Below are 15,300 nucleotides of genomic sequence, written 5' to 3'. Positions count from 1 at the left end.
GCTGAGAGTCCACACCTCCTGCTCCAGAACCCCCACCCCGCCGGGTGCTGCACAGCGAGGTGTCGCCCCACGCCTGGAGTGGGTTACACCCTGAGTCCTCAGCAGCCTGGGCCTGGACCCGGCGCCCCAGGCCCACGTACCCCATGGTAACCCAACTGGGCAGCAGTGTGAGACTGCCCAGCTCCCATGAGGACCACACCTGTGCACCCTGGTGAGGCCCAGAGAGGTGGGAACCAACCTGCACCCCACCCCCAGCCCTGAGCCGGTGGCCCGCGGATGGGGACAGCCAGCCACAGCTGTGAAGCCCCGCCCCACAGAAGCCCGACATTTGGGCCTCTGAATGCCTGGCGGCCCCTGGTCTCTGCCTGGGGACCCAGATACCACCCTACCCCCTCTACCCCAAGGTGACGGTGGAAACTAGAGCCTTCAGCTGGCCTCGCTGGGGCCACAGAGCACCCAGCCAGCGGGCGGCAGTGCCAGCTCTCGGCACTCGTGCAGGCCGGGGCTGGGCTGTGCTCCCCAGCCGGCCTTCTCCTGTGCCCCGGGCCACCACAATGCCTTGCTGGTGCCGTGGTCCCCTCCCTGCCTTGCACTCTTCCTGGGACCCCTCGGGGTGCAACCCCAGAGCCCAGCAGGGTGAGGCCCGGCTTGGAGATGTGGAGTCTGCAGCTGTTTCCTCTCTCATCTGGTGTCCTGGCCAGAAGCGTGGCATCGCTGCCCTGCTGCAGGGTGAGGGTAGCGGGGGCCGTGGGGGCTGCGGGTGGAGCTGAGTTCTGGGCTGGGTCTATGGCTGTGGGACAGCTGGACAGGCTCCAGGCACTCCAGGGCAAGGTCAGAGGGGCAACGCGTCTACACTAGAGCCCCTGTGGGACCCTTCGTGGTTTCCAGGGAGGGTGACAGCTTCATGGTTCCTGTTCCCTGCCATCCGTGAACCCACCCAGCAGCTTTCCATACACCTTTCCCTCCTGTGTTTGTTTGTTTATTTGATTTTTGAGACAGGGTTTCAATCCATAGCTCCAGCTGGCCTTGAACTTACTATGTAGTGCAGGCTGGTTTTGAACTTGAAGCCATCCTCTTGCCTCAGCCTCCTGGGTGTTGGGATGACAGACATGTGCCACCGTGCTGGGCTCGGATCCTCCCTCGCAAGGGGTTGGCTTCTGGCAACGGGAGGGAGGAAGGACCTGGTGGGGTCAGCCTGGAGAGCAGGCCATGCAGAGTCCCAGGCTGGCCCGGAACCCCGCAGCCTGCAGGGTGCACTCAGACCCACGCTCTGAGCCTGGACTCACACACACCTGAGCCCGAGGCCCACTATCCACCCTGGCCTGGTACCCGCTTCCATCCCCAAGTGGGCCAGCACTGGCAGAGGAGCCCTGTGGTGGCAGTAGAGGCCTGGGCCAGGGCTGGAGGCCGGCGTGGGAGCTGGGTCCCTGAGGATGCGAAGGACGCCACTCTGCCCGCAGCTTAGCCCTGTGCTCGGGCACAGAGCGCCGCTGCCACCCTGACGAGGGGCTGTCCCCTCCCTGTCGTGAGCCCAGGCCCCGGTACAGGGCCCGGGCGGCCCGGGATGCGTGGCTGCGCTATGCTATCTCCTCCCATCTCTGTCCCTCTCTGTCTCCATGTCCTGCTCCCTCTCTCCCCTTGTCTCCCTCTGTGTCTCTGATCCGTGTGTCTGGGAGGTGGTCACAGGCCTGCAGAGCAGGAAGCGGGTAATGGGGTATCACGAGGAGCTCGGAAGACAACAGGGGAGGGCCGCCAGGCTGGACGCCAGGGCTGCCCCCAGGCAGTGGTGGCCTCTCAGCCTGGAGCAGGGTATTAAGGGGGCCTGCAAGGGGTCGGGGCAGGAGGGCACGTCCCGAGGTGGGCTGACGTGGGAGGCCCGGCCACAGCAGGGCATTCCGTACCGCAGGGGACGCAGTGGTCCTGGGCTGGGGTGACGGGAGGTAGAGCTGCAAGCTGCCGAGCACAGGGCCTGCTGAGCCCCTCGGGGTCCTGTGACGCTGTAGCCTCTCACCACATCCGGGCCTCTGCGGTGCTTCGCTTCCAGGCCCAGGGCACCCGCCACCTTCCAGGTCGGTGGCGCTGTCCCTGTCTGTCCTGGTGGTGCAGGCTCCAGGGTGAGGACAGGACCCCACCCCGTGTCCCCAAGGACTGGTCACCTGCAGTGAGGTGGGCTAAGAGTGGGCTTGACCCAGATCCAGTCCGGGGCTCCCCACCCCGTCCTCAGTCTGCTCATGTGGGAGGCGGGCTGGGGGCTCGAGGTCCTTAGCCAGAGGGTGAGAGGTCAATGGCACTCCCTGGCCGAGCGTGTTGGTGTCAGCTGGTGGCGAGGACTTGGCTGGGCTGGGGACACAGATCTGTTTTCTCCAGGTGGCCATGTGAACATCCAAAACAGCTTGCAGTGACACCCACCCCTTGTAATTTTGAAATTTAAAAAAAAAAAAATTGAACCAGGTAGGATGGTGCACACCTGTGATCCCAGCACTCTGGGAGGCTGAGGCAAGAGGATCACAAATTAGAGCCCAGCCAGCCAATTTAGGGACTTCATGAGACCTTGTCTCAAGATAAAAAATAAAAAAGAGCTGGGAATGTGGCTCCCAGCAAAGGCCCTGGGTTTGATCCCCAGTACCAAGAAAGAATTGCATTGCAGTGTCACCTAACATTAGTTAACATTTTATTTCATTTTATTTATTTATTTATTTTTTGTCTTTTTGAGACAGGGTCTTGCTATGCAGTTCAGGCTGGCCTTGAGCTCACTTTGTAGTCCAGGCTGGTCTCGAACTTGCAATGATCCTCCTGCCTCAGCCTCCCGAGTGCGGCGATTACAGGCATGCGCTACCATGCCCGGCTAGTTAACATTTTAAAGTGGACGACTCTTGGGTGTCTGGCATGTTCACTACTGTCTGGCCCCAGAGCACTGTCCTAGCCCAGAGGAGCCCGGTCCCCCCGCCGCCTCTGCCTGCTGATCCTGCACATTTCCCAGGACTGAGTCCTATGCCGCGTGTCTTGGGCCCAGCTCTGTTCACATGCAGGAGCCAGCCGCATCCTTCCCGTGGGCCCCAGGGAGCAAAGTGAGTGGGGCCCTGCATCTTAGCTGGGTTGTTTCTGCCTCTGTGCTTGGGATGGGCATCTGTGTGGAGTGACCTGGCCCCCCAGGGTCCTCTCCTGTGTGGGAACCAGTTCCACCTGAGTCTGAAGCCCAGTGTGACCAGCGCTCACTAGCTGCTTGTCCTGCGCTGCCGTCCTCACAGCCGTGGCCCGAGCCTCGGCCCAAGCCTCCCTGCTCCGTGCCCCTCAGACTCCCAGCACCAGCTCCATTCCAGGGACTGGTGGCTAGGCACGCGCATGTTGGCCCCAGGAGTGTGCTGCCGGCCTTCCCCAGTGCCAGCCTGCCTGGGGAAAGGGCAAGAGGGGCAGACCACAGGCCATGCCCTCCGCCCCGCCAGCCCCAGGCATGTCTGGGCCTGTCGGCTCGGGTACTACAGGGCGCGGCCAAGCTGATCCCCCTGGCAGGCGGGGGTGGCAGGCAGCGTGGGCCTGGGCTCCCCACCCCCTCTCCCGCTGTAGGACAAGGTCCTGCAGGGCCTCCCGCGTGGCTGGGGCAGTGCTGGTGTCCCCACCCTTGCCCGTGGTGGCTTTGTTGCCTCTGCCTTGCCACAGAGGAGCCGTGGGAGGAGTCTGACTCCACAGCCACCCTCCAGCCTGGGGTGTCCCCTGTGTGCTGTACCAGGAGGGTGAGAGGGTCTGCACTGTCTCCAGGCCCGGGGCATCGGGGAGCCCCAAACCTGGGCTGAGCCTACCCGCTAACAACCATGGTTCACAGCAGTGACCCCGCGTCTGCACAGCTCACCCCTGCCCAGGCCGGGCGCAGAAACTCAGTTCCTCTTCCAGGCCCAAGGCAGCCATGGGAAGTGCTGCTGTTCTGGCCTCACCTCTGGGGTGCTTGGTGAGCTCTTGCCCACGGCACACCAGGCTAGACCGGAGTCCAGGCCTGGCCAGCTGCCTTGGCCTCAGCTACCCATGCTGGAGGATAGGCCGGACGCAAAGGGCCCGAGGGGGCATCATGGGGCAGGGCACCAGTCCCGTGTACCAGGGGCGTCCCTGTGTAGTCCCAGGACCGGCCCACCTGCCCCCTGCACACCAGAGGAAGACAGTGGGGGGGCGTCCGAGGCTCACGAGTCCTTCTCTCCTCCCCAGTGTGAGCAGCCTCATGCTGGCCGGCGGCTGCGTGTGGGACATGGCCCAGTCCTCCTCCACTGCCCCTGATGAGGAGTCCACCTTTGAACATCTTTGGAGCTCACTGTGAGTAGATCTCTCAGCCCGCACCGGATGGAGCGGGGGTGGGGGCCAGGTGTGTTCTCCTAGGAATGTGAGGGCCAGAGCGGGGACAGGCCACACGTGGCCACGCCTCCCTGGTTCTCCCACCAGCCAGAGGAGGCAGAGAACTGGAAGGAGGGAGGAACAGGAGGAGACCAGGACCCTGGGACATCTGTGAGTGATGCCCAGCCTGGACATCGATGGCTGTGTCCCTTTCTGACCTAGAGAGCCAGACAGCACCTACTTCGACCTCTCTCAGTCCAGCCAGGGGAACACGGAAGCAGTGGGCAGTGCGGAGGCCAGCATGGACGTCTTCCACCTGCAGGACATGTCCACTCCTGTCATGGTGAGTGTGCCATGAGGATGGCTTCACGCCTGGGTTGAGGCTTGTACCTTGCTTGTGGCGAGTTGCTTTATTGCTAATACTGAGAACCCTCAGGAAATTCCTGCTTCTCAGAAGGGTCCTCCAGGTGTCACTGGTTTTTGGTTCTGAGTCTGTTGCAAGATGCTATCGCTTGAATTTATTGGGGATGAGAGGTTTCTGCCTACTTGGCCCAGCCCCTGGTTCTTTGGCACTGGCGTAGACTATTTTTTATGACCCTTAGCCAATCGCAGGCTTGGTACCCCAGGAAGAGCAACTGATTAGAACAATTATGTCACCTCGGCCAAAGCAGTACCATCAGCAATAATGGCATTAAACACAACCTAGAGAGTGACAAACTGCGGTGGCTATTAATTTGCCACCTTTAACCAAATGAACTACATTTCTGGTTCCATAACAACATCCAAAATGAACCAGAAAATTGTACACAGTAGATAAGCCCTTACTATGGCGATTTTACCCTCAGGGGAAAAAATTGAAAGGGAGTTGGGGGAGGGAATAGAGGAAGAGAAGAGGTTCGCAGCAAGGCTGGAGGACAAAGGAAGATCACTCCCACTTCGGGAAACTGGTGAAGACAGGAGGGAGAGAGAAGGAGGAAATAAAAACGAGAACAGAACAGAACAAAACTAGAAACCCTGTTCGTACTTGTATAAAAACAAGAACAATCAAGAAAAACAAAACAAAAACAAGAAAGGGAAAAAAAAGAAGAAAATGAGAAAAAAAGTCCACTTCAAGCCTACTTGCTGTCACTGGTAGGCAGAGTTGGCAGACAGAGTCCAGATCCGAGTTGATTAATCCCAGCAAGCCAGCCGTAGCTTTACTTCTGGGTAGTGGATAATCCCAGCGAACCCGCAGCTTTAGTTCCACTGCAGCTCAGGCTGGTTTCTGCCTGTGAGGCTGGAACCCCATTTGTTCAGCCTGCGACACTGTGCGCCTCCCTTCGGCTTGAAGTCGGCTCCAGCGCGCCCTGACGCTGGGAGCTGCTGGATGGAGCTGGCCCGAAGCTGCTCTGAGTTCCGAGCTCAGCTGGCCCCTCTCCAACACGGCTCCCGGCCAGTCGCCCTCTCCTGGGGGACATCTGAACCCAGACGACTCACCAGCCACTGGAGTCTGCTCCGTTCCACTGGTGCACTTCCACATGGAGGCCTCTGGGCTCACATGTGTCTGCAGGTTCAAGCCGCCCCTCCCAAGCAGGGAACCAGGGCCCAGGGAGAAAGTGCTTCACACCACTTTTTTCTTGTGTGTTGAAACGAGATCTCCCCATGGGCTTCAGTTCTCACTTTAGATCCTCCCTGGGCCCCAGGGACCCACTTCCCTCCTTCTCTTCCTCGTGTATATTGCCGTGTCTGGATACCATCTCTCAGAGAGGCTCTCTCTGCTGCTTACCACTCTGCCATCTTTCCAGAAGTCTGGCCATGGGGGATGGGGTGGGTGGCAGTTGAGGTGGCTTAGCCCATCTTAGGAGCCTGCAGAAGCCAGAGGCAAGCCCTCAGGTGCCAAACCAGGTCTGCCAGGATGTTGAGTTGCACAGCAGAATATAGTGGCTCATGTAACTCTCAGCCCGGAGGTCCGACAAGTCCAGTATGGCCAGCCCCAGAGGCAGAAAGGGCCCCCAGTGTGGCCAAGTCTGGGGAAAGCAAGGACTTTGGGATGGCTGGAAGCAGGGGCGGGAAGAGCTTCTGGCACAGCTGTCCAGGTGCTCCACAGCTGCTTGCTTCTCCCTTCTCCCTGCTTCTCCCTGAGCAGCCCCTCCTCGCCTGGGGGAGGGGCCAGGCTAGGCCAGTGCCCCGTCCCCTGGAGAGGGAACCCTTCTCACCCATAGTCCAGCAGGGCAAGGTCTGACTCCCGTGGTCTGAACATGGTTATTATCCGTCTCTGAGCGCCTGTCCCATCCTCCTGCTCACAGGATCCCCTGGAAGCCAGGAGGTGCCCGACCAGGCCCTCTGCTCCGTAAAGCCCCTATCCCAGGAGCTGGAGCCTCCACACCCCAGGGCACTGTCTGAGGCAGTAGGGCATGGCACTGGAGGAGCAGTGGGGACCATGGGCCCAGTGACCAGGGCACTGCACCCCCACCCCTGGCAGACGTGAGTGGCAGGTTGGAGCGCACAGTGTCCCTCATCTGGGGCTCTGTTGGTGTGGCTGACCTCCTGATCTTACGGAGCCAGCATGCCCACACTTGGTGTCTATTCGATTCCCATTCTACTGGTGAGGAAACTGAGGAGGGGTAAGGGAAAGGGTGTGAGATCTGACTGTTGGTGTCGCCTGCGCAGTGTGGGGGTGAAGCTGTCCTTCCCTTTGGAACCCTCTTTGTCTGGTGCTGCTCTTTGGAGGCGGGGTCCTGGCCTCTCACCACCCCTCTCCTGGAAACAGGTGTCCTCTGGTCCAGAGGGGCCGCTGCTGGCCCCAGGCCACAGTGCAGGAGGACCTCAGACAAAGGCCCCTGGGAGGGCAGAGGTCTGAGCGGACAGAGCTGTGCGGCTGGGGCCCTCAGGGATGGCAGAGGAGGGGCTGTGCTGCTCACCCGGCCCCGATGCCCAGTGCCCAGGGTGCCCTGCTGAGTGCTCAGGAGCCCATGCCTGCCAGGGCTCGCTGCTCCCATGAGGGCTGGTGAGGGTGGGGCCCGCACCTCTGCAGACAGGGCCACTCAGTCAGGTAGCGACCTGCCAGGGAGAGCCATGCGTGGAGTTCCCGGGGCACAGCTCTGCTTCCCGAGGCGGGGATTCCCTGGAGCCCAGGCTGCCTGCCGGGCCCCCTCTGCTGGCCTTCTCCTGATGCTGCTGCCCGCTGTCCCTGGACAGCGGCCTTGCTCCAAGTGTCCAAGGGTGACAATAATGACAGGGTGGCCGGGTCCCAGCCTGGCTGCAGCGGGTGCTGGAGCCGAGCTGGGAGTGGAAATGAGATGATCAGCCCTGGATTTTGTGATCGTGCTGTTTATTAAGTCAGAGGTGAGAATGATGTGAGCGCCCCTGCAGGGAGGCGGTGGCTTGCCCAGTGTGAGCTCGTCTGGCACAGCCCAGCCCAGCGCAGCCCAGCGGTCCCTGAGGGTGGGACCCTGTGGAGAGCACTGGCCAATCTGAGTGTCCCTTGTGCCTTCGTAGAAGCTGTTCTCAGGGTGTCCCAAGTCCCTTGACCACCAAGGCTGGTGGTGGCGGGGTCCCGGCCTGGGGAGATGGGGATAGGGTATAGCATATGGGCGTCTCCAGAGGAGTTGTCCCGGTGTTAGCTGATCTCCCGGGCTTGTGTGCCCCTGGTGTTCCAGGTCAGGAGCTGGGGTCAGTGACTCACCGGAGGGGCCCCTGAGGAGGTTTGACAAACGTTCCTGAGGGACTTCATGTGCAGGAGGGTGGAGCTTAGGCCGCAGCTCCTGTGAGGATCTGGTGGGACAGGATGCCATTGTCAACGCACAGGAGTGCCAGCTCCGGAAGCCAGACACCTCGGGGTCTGCTCTGCAAGTGTGCGGGTCATTTTAAAGCTGCCCCTGGGGTTGGTTTTAGTTTGGTTGGGGAGCTGGAAGGCTGTCCGTGCTGATGGCATCTGGCTGTCCCCCTGCACCAGGACCCCTACTGGGGATCATCCAGCAGAGAGGATGTGGCCCAGGTAACTGTCCTGCAGCAGGTGGGACGTGGGGCCCTGCAGCAGGGGCTTCATGCTGGGGCACCTGGAGTGGGCAGCAAAGGTCTTGTGGGGTGGGAGGGCCTGGTCCTCAGCCCCCTGCCAGGGGAAGCTATTGATCAGTTCCGGAGGACGGGGTTGACAGGAGGCCTGGTCTCAGCGGGGACTTCCTGGGTGAGATGTAAGCCTTGTGCATCATATAGAAGGGAGCCCAGCCAATCACCGTGGCTGAGACGGCCGAGGGCCCAGACTGAAGTGGGTGTGGGGGCTGGAAGCCAGGTTTCCTGGGTTAGGAGCACCCGCAGCTTGACAGTCTTGGGACCCTTTAATTTTTTAAATTTGTGTTGTATTGTATTGTATTATACTATACTGTATTGTATTGTATTTTAGAGATGAGATCTCACCGTATAGTGCAGACTGGCCTTGAACTCACTGTGAGCCTCCTGACTTGGTGTCCTGGTCTGTACAATGGAGTTACTGAGAGGTTCTGGGTCCTCAAGGTAGTATCCAGCCTGCAGGAACGTGGGACACACGTCAGGTGTGATGGCCAGCACTTGTCTCCCTCACCCCACGTGGCCCGGTGTGGACTTGGGTCTGGCCCAGGAGGCTCAGAGATCTGCTGTCCACTGGTCTTATGAGAACAGCGCAGCTGCAGTGACCTGGGCTGGCCTAGCCCTGGGGCCATGCCGAGGGGGAGGCCTGGGGCCTCTGGGTGCTGTCGGTGGGGCCCCTGAGAGGATCAGGAGAGGAAGAGGCCCCCAAGAGCACCTGGGAGCCAGCATGTGGGGGGCGGGCAGGAACCTAACCCTGCACTATGAACCCCTCTGATGGGGTCTCAGGGTCCCCTTGGGGCACAGGAGGGTGGACACTGCCAGCCTGGACTCAGGAAGGGAGGGAGGACCAGGGCAGCAGCCAGGAAGTGGAGAGACAGTGTGGGCTGAGATCAGGGTCTCCGTCAACACCCGCCCTCCTTCTGCCTCCTGGACCAGCTCAGCATCGCTGCCCGGCCCCTCCCACCTACTCCAGCCCTTCCCGCCTCTCCCGCCGCCTTTCCCTGGCAGTAACAGCTGTTGTGGGCAGGTGGGTGGTGGGTGGGGGCGGGGCTGGAGCCATGGGGACAGTCGGTCCGGGCCACTCCTCTGCCCCAGGGCTTACGGGGCCAAGCAGGGAACAAACCCAGAATCAGAGCTCAGGGGCACTTGGGGAGCTTTGAGGCCTGGGGGGTCACAAGGGAGGCCTTTCCGGTTTCTCCCAGGCCTGGGGAAGGTGCACCCCAGGCCAGCGTGCGGGGGCAGGTGAATGAGAAGGACTCAACTTCCTTCCAGGAGGGTTTGCAGCCTGAGAAAGGGCAGGTTGCACCCCAGGGCCAAGAGACCACCCAGAGCCCCAGCCACCGTGAGGGCCCAGCTCTCAGCCCCGCAGAGCTGGCACATTCACCTTTGATCTCAGGTACTCAGGAGGCTGAGGCAAGCAGGATCAGGAGTTCAAGGCTGGCCAGGTGACTTAGCAAGACCCTGTCTCAAAATTAAAGGTTAAAAAGGTCTGGGGGTGTTGCTCAGTTACAGAGACCTTGCCCAGTATGTGAGAGGCCCTAGATTCTAGCCGTGGGGATGCAAAACCAAAAATAAACAAAAACAAGATAAAGAAAAAGAGAAGCAGGTGCTGAGGGCCGGTGGACTCCCTGAGGGGCCCTGGGAAGAGGCAGCTGGGCCACACTGGGAGGGCCCAGGTCCTGGGGATGGACCCTAGCTCCTGTCCCTCCCCTCTGAGTGGCGTAGATGTAGGAGACCTGCACAGGGAGCTCCTGGGCAGCAGTGGGGTTCAGATGCCTCCGGCTGGCCCCTCCCACCATGACCCTCCCACTCCTTCTCCCTGTGGGACCTGCAGGGCCAGCACCACAGGAAGCACCCCTGGGCTGGGCCTGACGGGTCCTCTTACCCCTCGCCCCTGACAGAGCTGAGAGGTGGCAAATTTGCCGTATGTCGTACTTCACTTGTGGGGGGTAGGGCTCAAAGCAGGGTCCCTGCCCCTCCCCAGCCACAGCCGCCCCAGTTCTGGAAGCTGACACCCCCCACGCCCAGGGAAGGAGGCTGTGGGTCCCCCAGGGCTTCTTCGGGGCCCACTGCTGGCCCCCACGGGCATGTGCCAGACAGCCTTTGTCTGGCAAATCAAGCTTGTTTTTCTCTGTTGTCTTGCTGTGACTGATCTCACAGCCTTGGCCTTGTGGAGATGTCGGGGTCCCGTGAAGCGGGGGCTGCTGTGCAGAGCTGAGGCCCTCCTGGTCCCCTCTTGGGTTCTGGGCCCTGTGCGGTCTCCAGGCGCAGCCCCAGGGAGGACAGTGCCAGGTGCCGCCCTTTTCTCAGCGCCCCAACGTGAGTGGCCACGCTGCAGCATCCCTCTGTCTGAGGAAGAGGAGGGCAGCTCGGCATTCGGCAAGGATGGTCAGGACAGACAGGTCTCCTTGCTGTCCTCTGCCTGTCCACGGGGTGGACCTGGCCCCTGGCCAAGGGCAACTGTGTGCCAAAGAGGGTTAGAGTGGAGTGGAAAGGTAGCTGCCCCGCGGGGAGTGGTGCCAAGCATGGCAGCTGGGATGGGGGCCCCACTGGTCCCCCTGAGCTCCTCTTTGGTGGCAGTGGCCAGGTCCCTGCATCAGGGGCGTGGCAAGGGCAGTGTCGGCTGGCAGGGCTGTCTGTAGGTGCTTCATAGATGAGTCAGCAGGCCTTTCTAGAGTGCTGGGATCTGTCCCCAGCTCCTCAGGGACCAGAGAGACAGGTCACCCTGTGCACGTCTCTCCTCTTTTCAGCCCTTGGAGTGGTCCCTACGGACCCCAGTTCCCTGGGCAGGAGGCCGGCGGCACCATGTCTTTCCCTGGGGTGGCTGGGCCCCCGAGTCCAAGGTCTGCTAGCCTAGGGCTCGCCCTGGTGCTCAGGGACTGCTGCTGGCCAGATGGGGGCTGTGGCCCAGTATGTTCCCTGGGTGGCGGCTCAGAAGCGCAGATGCGGTGTGATCACGGAGCCGCCGCTGACCCCGCTCCCGCACCCCCCAGCCTCCTTGGTGCCGTCCAACGCGGCACGGGCAAGCCGAGGCCTGCCCGGTGGTGAATCGTCACGAGGAGAGGGCCGGGCTGCAGGTTTGTTGTTGGATGCAGCCAGTTGACAGACGAAGGCAGATGGGAAACGCGAAAATGCCAACAAACAGCCCACATGCTCCGGAGCATCCTTGGCTCCTGCCTCTCTAGCCAGGAGCCTCATCCCCAAGGTCCCCCCGCCCAGCGGCCACACTCTGCCCCGCCCTCCCCGGCCACCCAGACCCATGCCTCGTCCTGCAGCGGCACCCCAGCTCCCGGGCGCGCGCAGACCCCCAAGCGTCTACCATGCTGTACGTCGGTGACCCCCGGCGGCACCTTGCCACGGTAGGTGAGCTGCCTCCTGCACAGGGGGACCGGTGGGTGGCTCCGTCCTGCCGGGGCCATGGCGCAGTTCAGAGGGCCGTCTCTTGCAGACGTCTGTGATCTGATGCCTGCTACCACCTGGGGTCACCAGAGGAGGGGAGAGAGGCTTCGCCGAGACGGGTCTGGGGCTGGAGGTTGGCAGATTCAGGAGGTGCTGATCCGCACCCTGGTAGCTCTGAGGACCACCGGTTGCTGGCTGGGTAGGGCTGGAAGGCTGGGCGAGTGTCTGCTCAGGGCTGGGCGAGCTGGTGTTCCTTGTCCGGTGAGTGGGGTTCCTGATGCTCAGGGCTCTGGGGCCGCTGGATCTGCCAGGTCAGGATGCTCAGCTGCCCCACCCGGCTGCCAGGAGCTCAGCACACCTGGAGGCCACCTCTCCTCCCGGGCTTAGGTGTGAAGCTGCCCCGCCCTGCCACACAGCCAGCAGCATCCTCACCTGGGACCTGCTCACCTGCAGCTGCGCAGGAGGCTTTTCCTGTGCTGGGGGCTCCTCCTGGGGACAGTGACCACAGGAGCTCAGGGTCAGAGACCTGCTGCATGCCAGCCCCGGGGTTCCCGTAGCCTTCTCGCGCGTGGCAGCTGGCCTGGCAGAGGGACAGGGACTGCAGCCCATGCTCACCCCAGGCCCAAGCTCTTGGGACCCGGGCTCATTTCCAGACTTGTCAGCTCCCTGGGCCCCAGGCACCTGGCTGCTAATTGAGCAGGGCGAGTGCCGAGTACAGCTGTGCCATGCAGGGCTGCCTTCCTCTCGGGGGAGCTGAGAGTGGTGGGGGCCCTGGCACAGGTGCCATGCAGGCACCCAGCAAGGAGCAAGGGGTGCCCCACAGCCCCCATGCTCTGCTGGCCCAAGACAGAAGCTTCAAGGGAGGTCACAGAGGCTGAGGGTCAGGCGGTCTGTGGAGACTGTGGCTGCAGGTGGCATGTGTGTGTGAGAAGTGTGTGTGTGTGAGAGAGAGAAAGAAAGAGAGAGAGAGAGACCATGTACACATGACGTGTGAGACCAAGTCCGAATGGGTGTATTGATGGGTGGCTGAGTGTGAACGTGTGTGCACGTGCAGGTGAGAATACACATATACATACATGTGTATCACCATTTGTGCACATGTGTGTGTTGTAGGTGTGTTTATATGCGTGTGCCTGTGTGTGCAGGTGTGGTGTGGTATGGGAATGCACATGTGTGAGACGTGCTGAGTGTGGATGTGTGTCTGCCTGTGTTTGGACAGGTACACTGAGTCCCCAGCCAGACTGAGGCAAGCGTGGCAGCGTGTGTGGCCTGTCACATGGCCCGATCCAGGCAGAAGCCCCGTGGGCAGGCGCACCTGCTTGCATCGCGGCCACCCACCCGTCCTTATTGGAAACGCGGTGCCAGGGGCTTCCTGGGCAGCCTGGGGCCCTGCACTCTGCCTGAATGGAAGCAGACCCCGGAGCCTCCAGCCTGGAGCCTGGTGTCCCTGCCAGCTAGCTGGGGAGGCACACGGGCCCTGGTGCGGCTCTGTGCTGTGACAGCCAGCGCCCTCCCCGCTGTGCCCGCCACGTGCTCTGGGGCTGGCAGTGGTCACTGTGTCCTTGCTGCGTAGACCGAGGGCCACTGGCCTGTTCGTTCATTCACCTGTCAGCACGCAGCCAGCAGCACCTCATGTGCTGGGCCGAGGATGTGTGGCAGTGGAGCCCCTGGGGACCTGGCTGAGCCCCGCTGCGCTAATGCGGGTGGGTGACTCAGTTTCCCTATCTGCATCAGAGGGAGAATGTGTGACTTTATCCCGCTGAGTGAAGTCATCACAGGGGAGGAAACGGCGTCCACCCCAGGAGAACGAGTAGACTGGGGGGGATGAATCCGCCCTGCCCTTTGTACCTTCCTGAGTACACCGGCTGTGCGGGACCCATGCGGATCCCGGCCTCAGGAGGGCATCTGGCTTGCAGGGTGCTGGCTGGCTGGCTGGCTGCATTTCCCACCCAGCACACCTGGCAAGGTCAGGGTCCAGAGTGAGCTTGAGCCCTATCACTGGCTGCCCGAGCTGTGTCCGCGGGGAGCGATGCCCCTGGTGGGCCTGTTTCCTTCTGTTTAGGCGGGCAGCACTGGCCGGGGTACCTGCATGCCCTTGGCTCTTCCTGCCGTGTCTGCACCGCTGTCTGCTCCCTCCCTCCCCGGCTCTGGGGGCTGAGCATCTCTGGGGGCTCTGGTCCAGCGATGCTCCCTCCTGCATCTGCAGCGCCAGCCTGCTGGGCAGTCTGCACAGACCAGCGTGAGCAGGGCAAGAGCTCAACCCCCTGCATGCAGCGGGTGACAAGTCCCGCTCATGGTGCAGCGTGGGCCTGAGGGCCATCTAGACAGGATGGGCAGGGGATGTCGCAGCCTGTCTCTGTCCCCTGACCCCGGGACTCTCCTCCCCGCCCTGGGTTGCTGTGACTGGAACCTCTGCATCTCAGGAGGTAGACAGGGTGATCTCAGGGGCCTTGCTTGTGGACAGTCTTGGCGTGGCTATGTGGTCAGCAGCGGGGCCTGTCTGGTGCCACAGCGCGCATCGGGAAATGTGAACAGTGTGGACCCTGGGGGCAGCATGAGGGGCTGAGCAGGGACCTGCTGGGTGTGTGGCAGGCTGGTCCTGGGGGCAGCTCTGGTGGCAAAAAGCCAATTGGCGTGGCAAGAAATAATCACCGGACGCCTACTGTGTGCCCGGAGGTGTAGCCAAGGGACCTGTGGCCCTGCTTGCAGGAGCTGGGGACGGACCAGGGCGGGCAGGGTGGAGGCGGGGCACACAGGTGGAGTGGTCCTGTGAGGAAGCAGCCTTGGACCACGGTGGGGGTGGGGGTTGCTGCTGCCAGCAGAGGATGCGCGGTGACCCAGGCAGCATGGGCCAAGGTGGCGAATCTGCTCTGGCTGTGTCATCTGTGTGGACGGGTGGCCATCATACAGGGGAGGAGGCAGGGGAGGAGGGAGAGGAGGCGGAGGGGCGGGTGAGGAAGGGAGGGAAAAGCCCACGTACTGGGGCCTGGGCGGCGGCTAGCCGGTGGCTAGGATGGGGCATCTGCAGAGCTGGCCAGGCACGGGGTGAGGTTGGCAACTTGGGCTGGGTGAGGCTGAGGGTCTGGAGCACTGCACCGAAGGCTGGGAGGCTGTGGAGTCGGCTTGGGAGGTGGGCCAGAGCCTGGGCCGTGCTGGCCGCAGCGCCTACTCTGACAAGGCAGCGGGCAGGAGTGACCGCTGGGGTCCTAGGCACAGGTGGCATCAGAGCCACGTGGGGCTGAGGGTGGGATAAGCGGCTGGAACCTGTGCTGGCTGGGGAGGGTGAGTGGAAGGAAGAGCCGGGGACCCAGGTGAGGTTGCCGCGGAGTGCAGAGGGTCGCTAGGATGGGCTGGGAGGAGGGGCAGAGCCAGGACACCAAAGGGGCAGGGGCCTCTGCTGGGACCCCCGGGCAAGGCTGGGAGGGGCCAGGGCGGAACTGAGATTGGCAGAGCCACGGTGTGAGGAACGGGGCTCAGGCTAGCGCCTGCTGGGTGGCAGTTGCCCCACGCTCCCGGTGCTGTTCCAGGCTCCCTGCCACC

General features: G+C 62.2%; 1 protein-coding gene across 2 annotated transcripts in view; it reads left to right on the top strand.

Annotated features, from left to right (window-relative positions):
• Tp73 (tumor protein p73) overlaps positions 1–15,300 on the top strand; it is a 47,385-nt gene that overhangs the window by 4,803 nt on the left and 27,282 nt on the right. The window contains exons 2-3 of one of the 2 annotated variants that reach the window (XM_005404142.2): positions 4,195–4,299; positions 4,540–4,660. In XM_005404142.2, the coding sequence (XP_005404199.1) occupies positions 4,208–4,299; positions 4,540–4,660 (213 nt within the window). In that variant the 5' untranslated portion in view covers positions 4,195–4,207. Of the gene's footprint in view, positions 1–4,194; positions 4,300–4,539; positions 4,661–11,465; positions 11,721–15,300 lie in introns of those variants that run through there. The other variant, XM_005404143.2, reaches the window with a different exon arrangement.

This window comes from Chinchilla lanigera, unplaced genomic scaffold, assembly GCF_000276665.1.
Source record: "Chinchilla lanigera isolate Chin_1 unplaced genomic scaffold, ChiLan1.0 scaffold00085, whole genome shotgun sequence".
NCBI lineage: Eukaryota > Metazoa > Chordata > Mammalia > Rodentia > Chinchillidae > Chinchilla > Chinchilla lanigera.
Note: the sequence above shows the minus strand (reverse complement) of the source record. Positions and strands in the feature narration are given on the sequence as shown.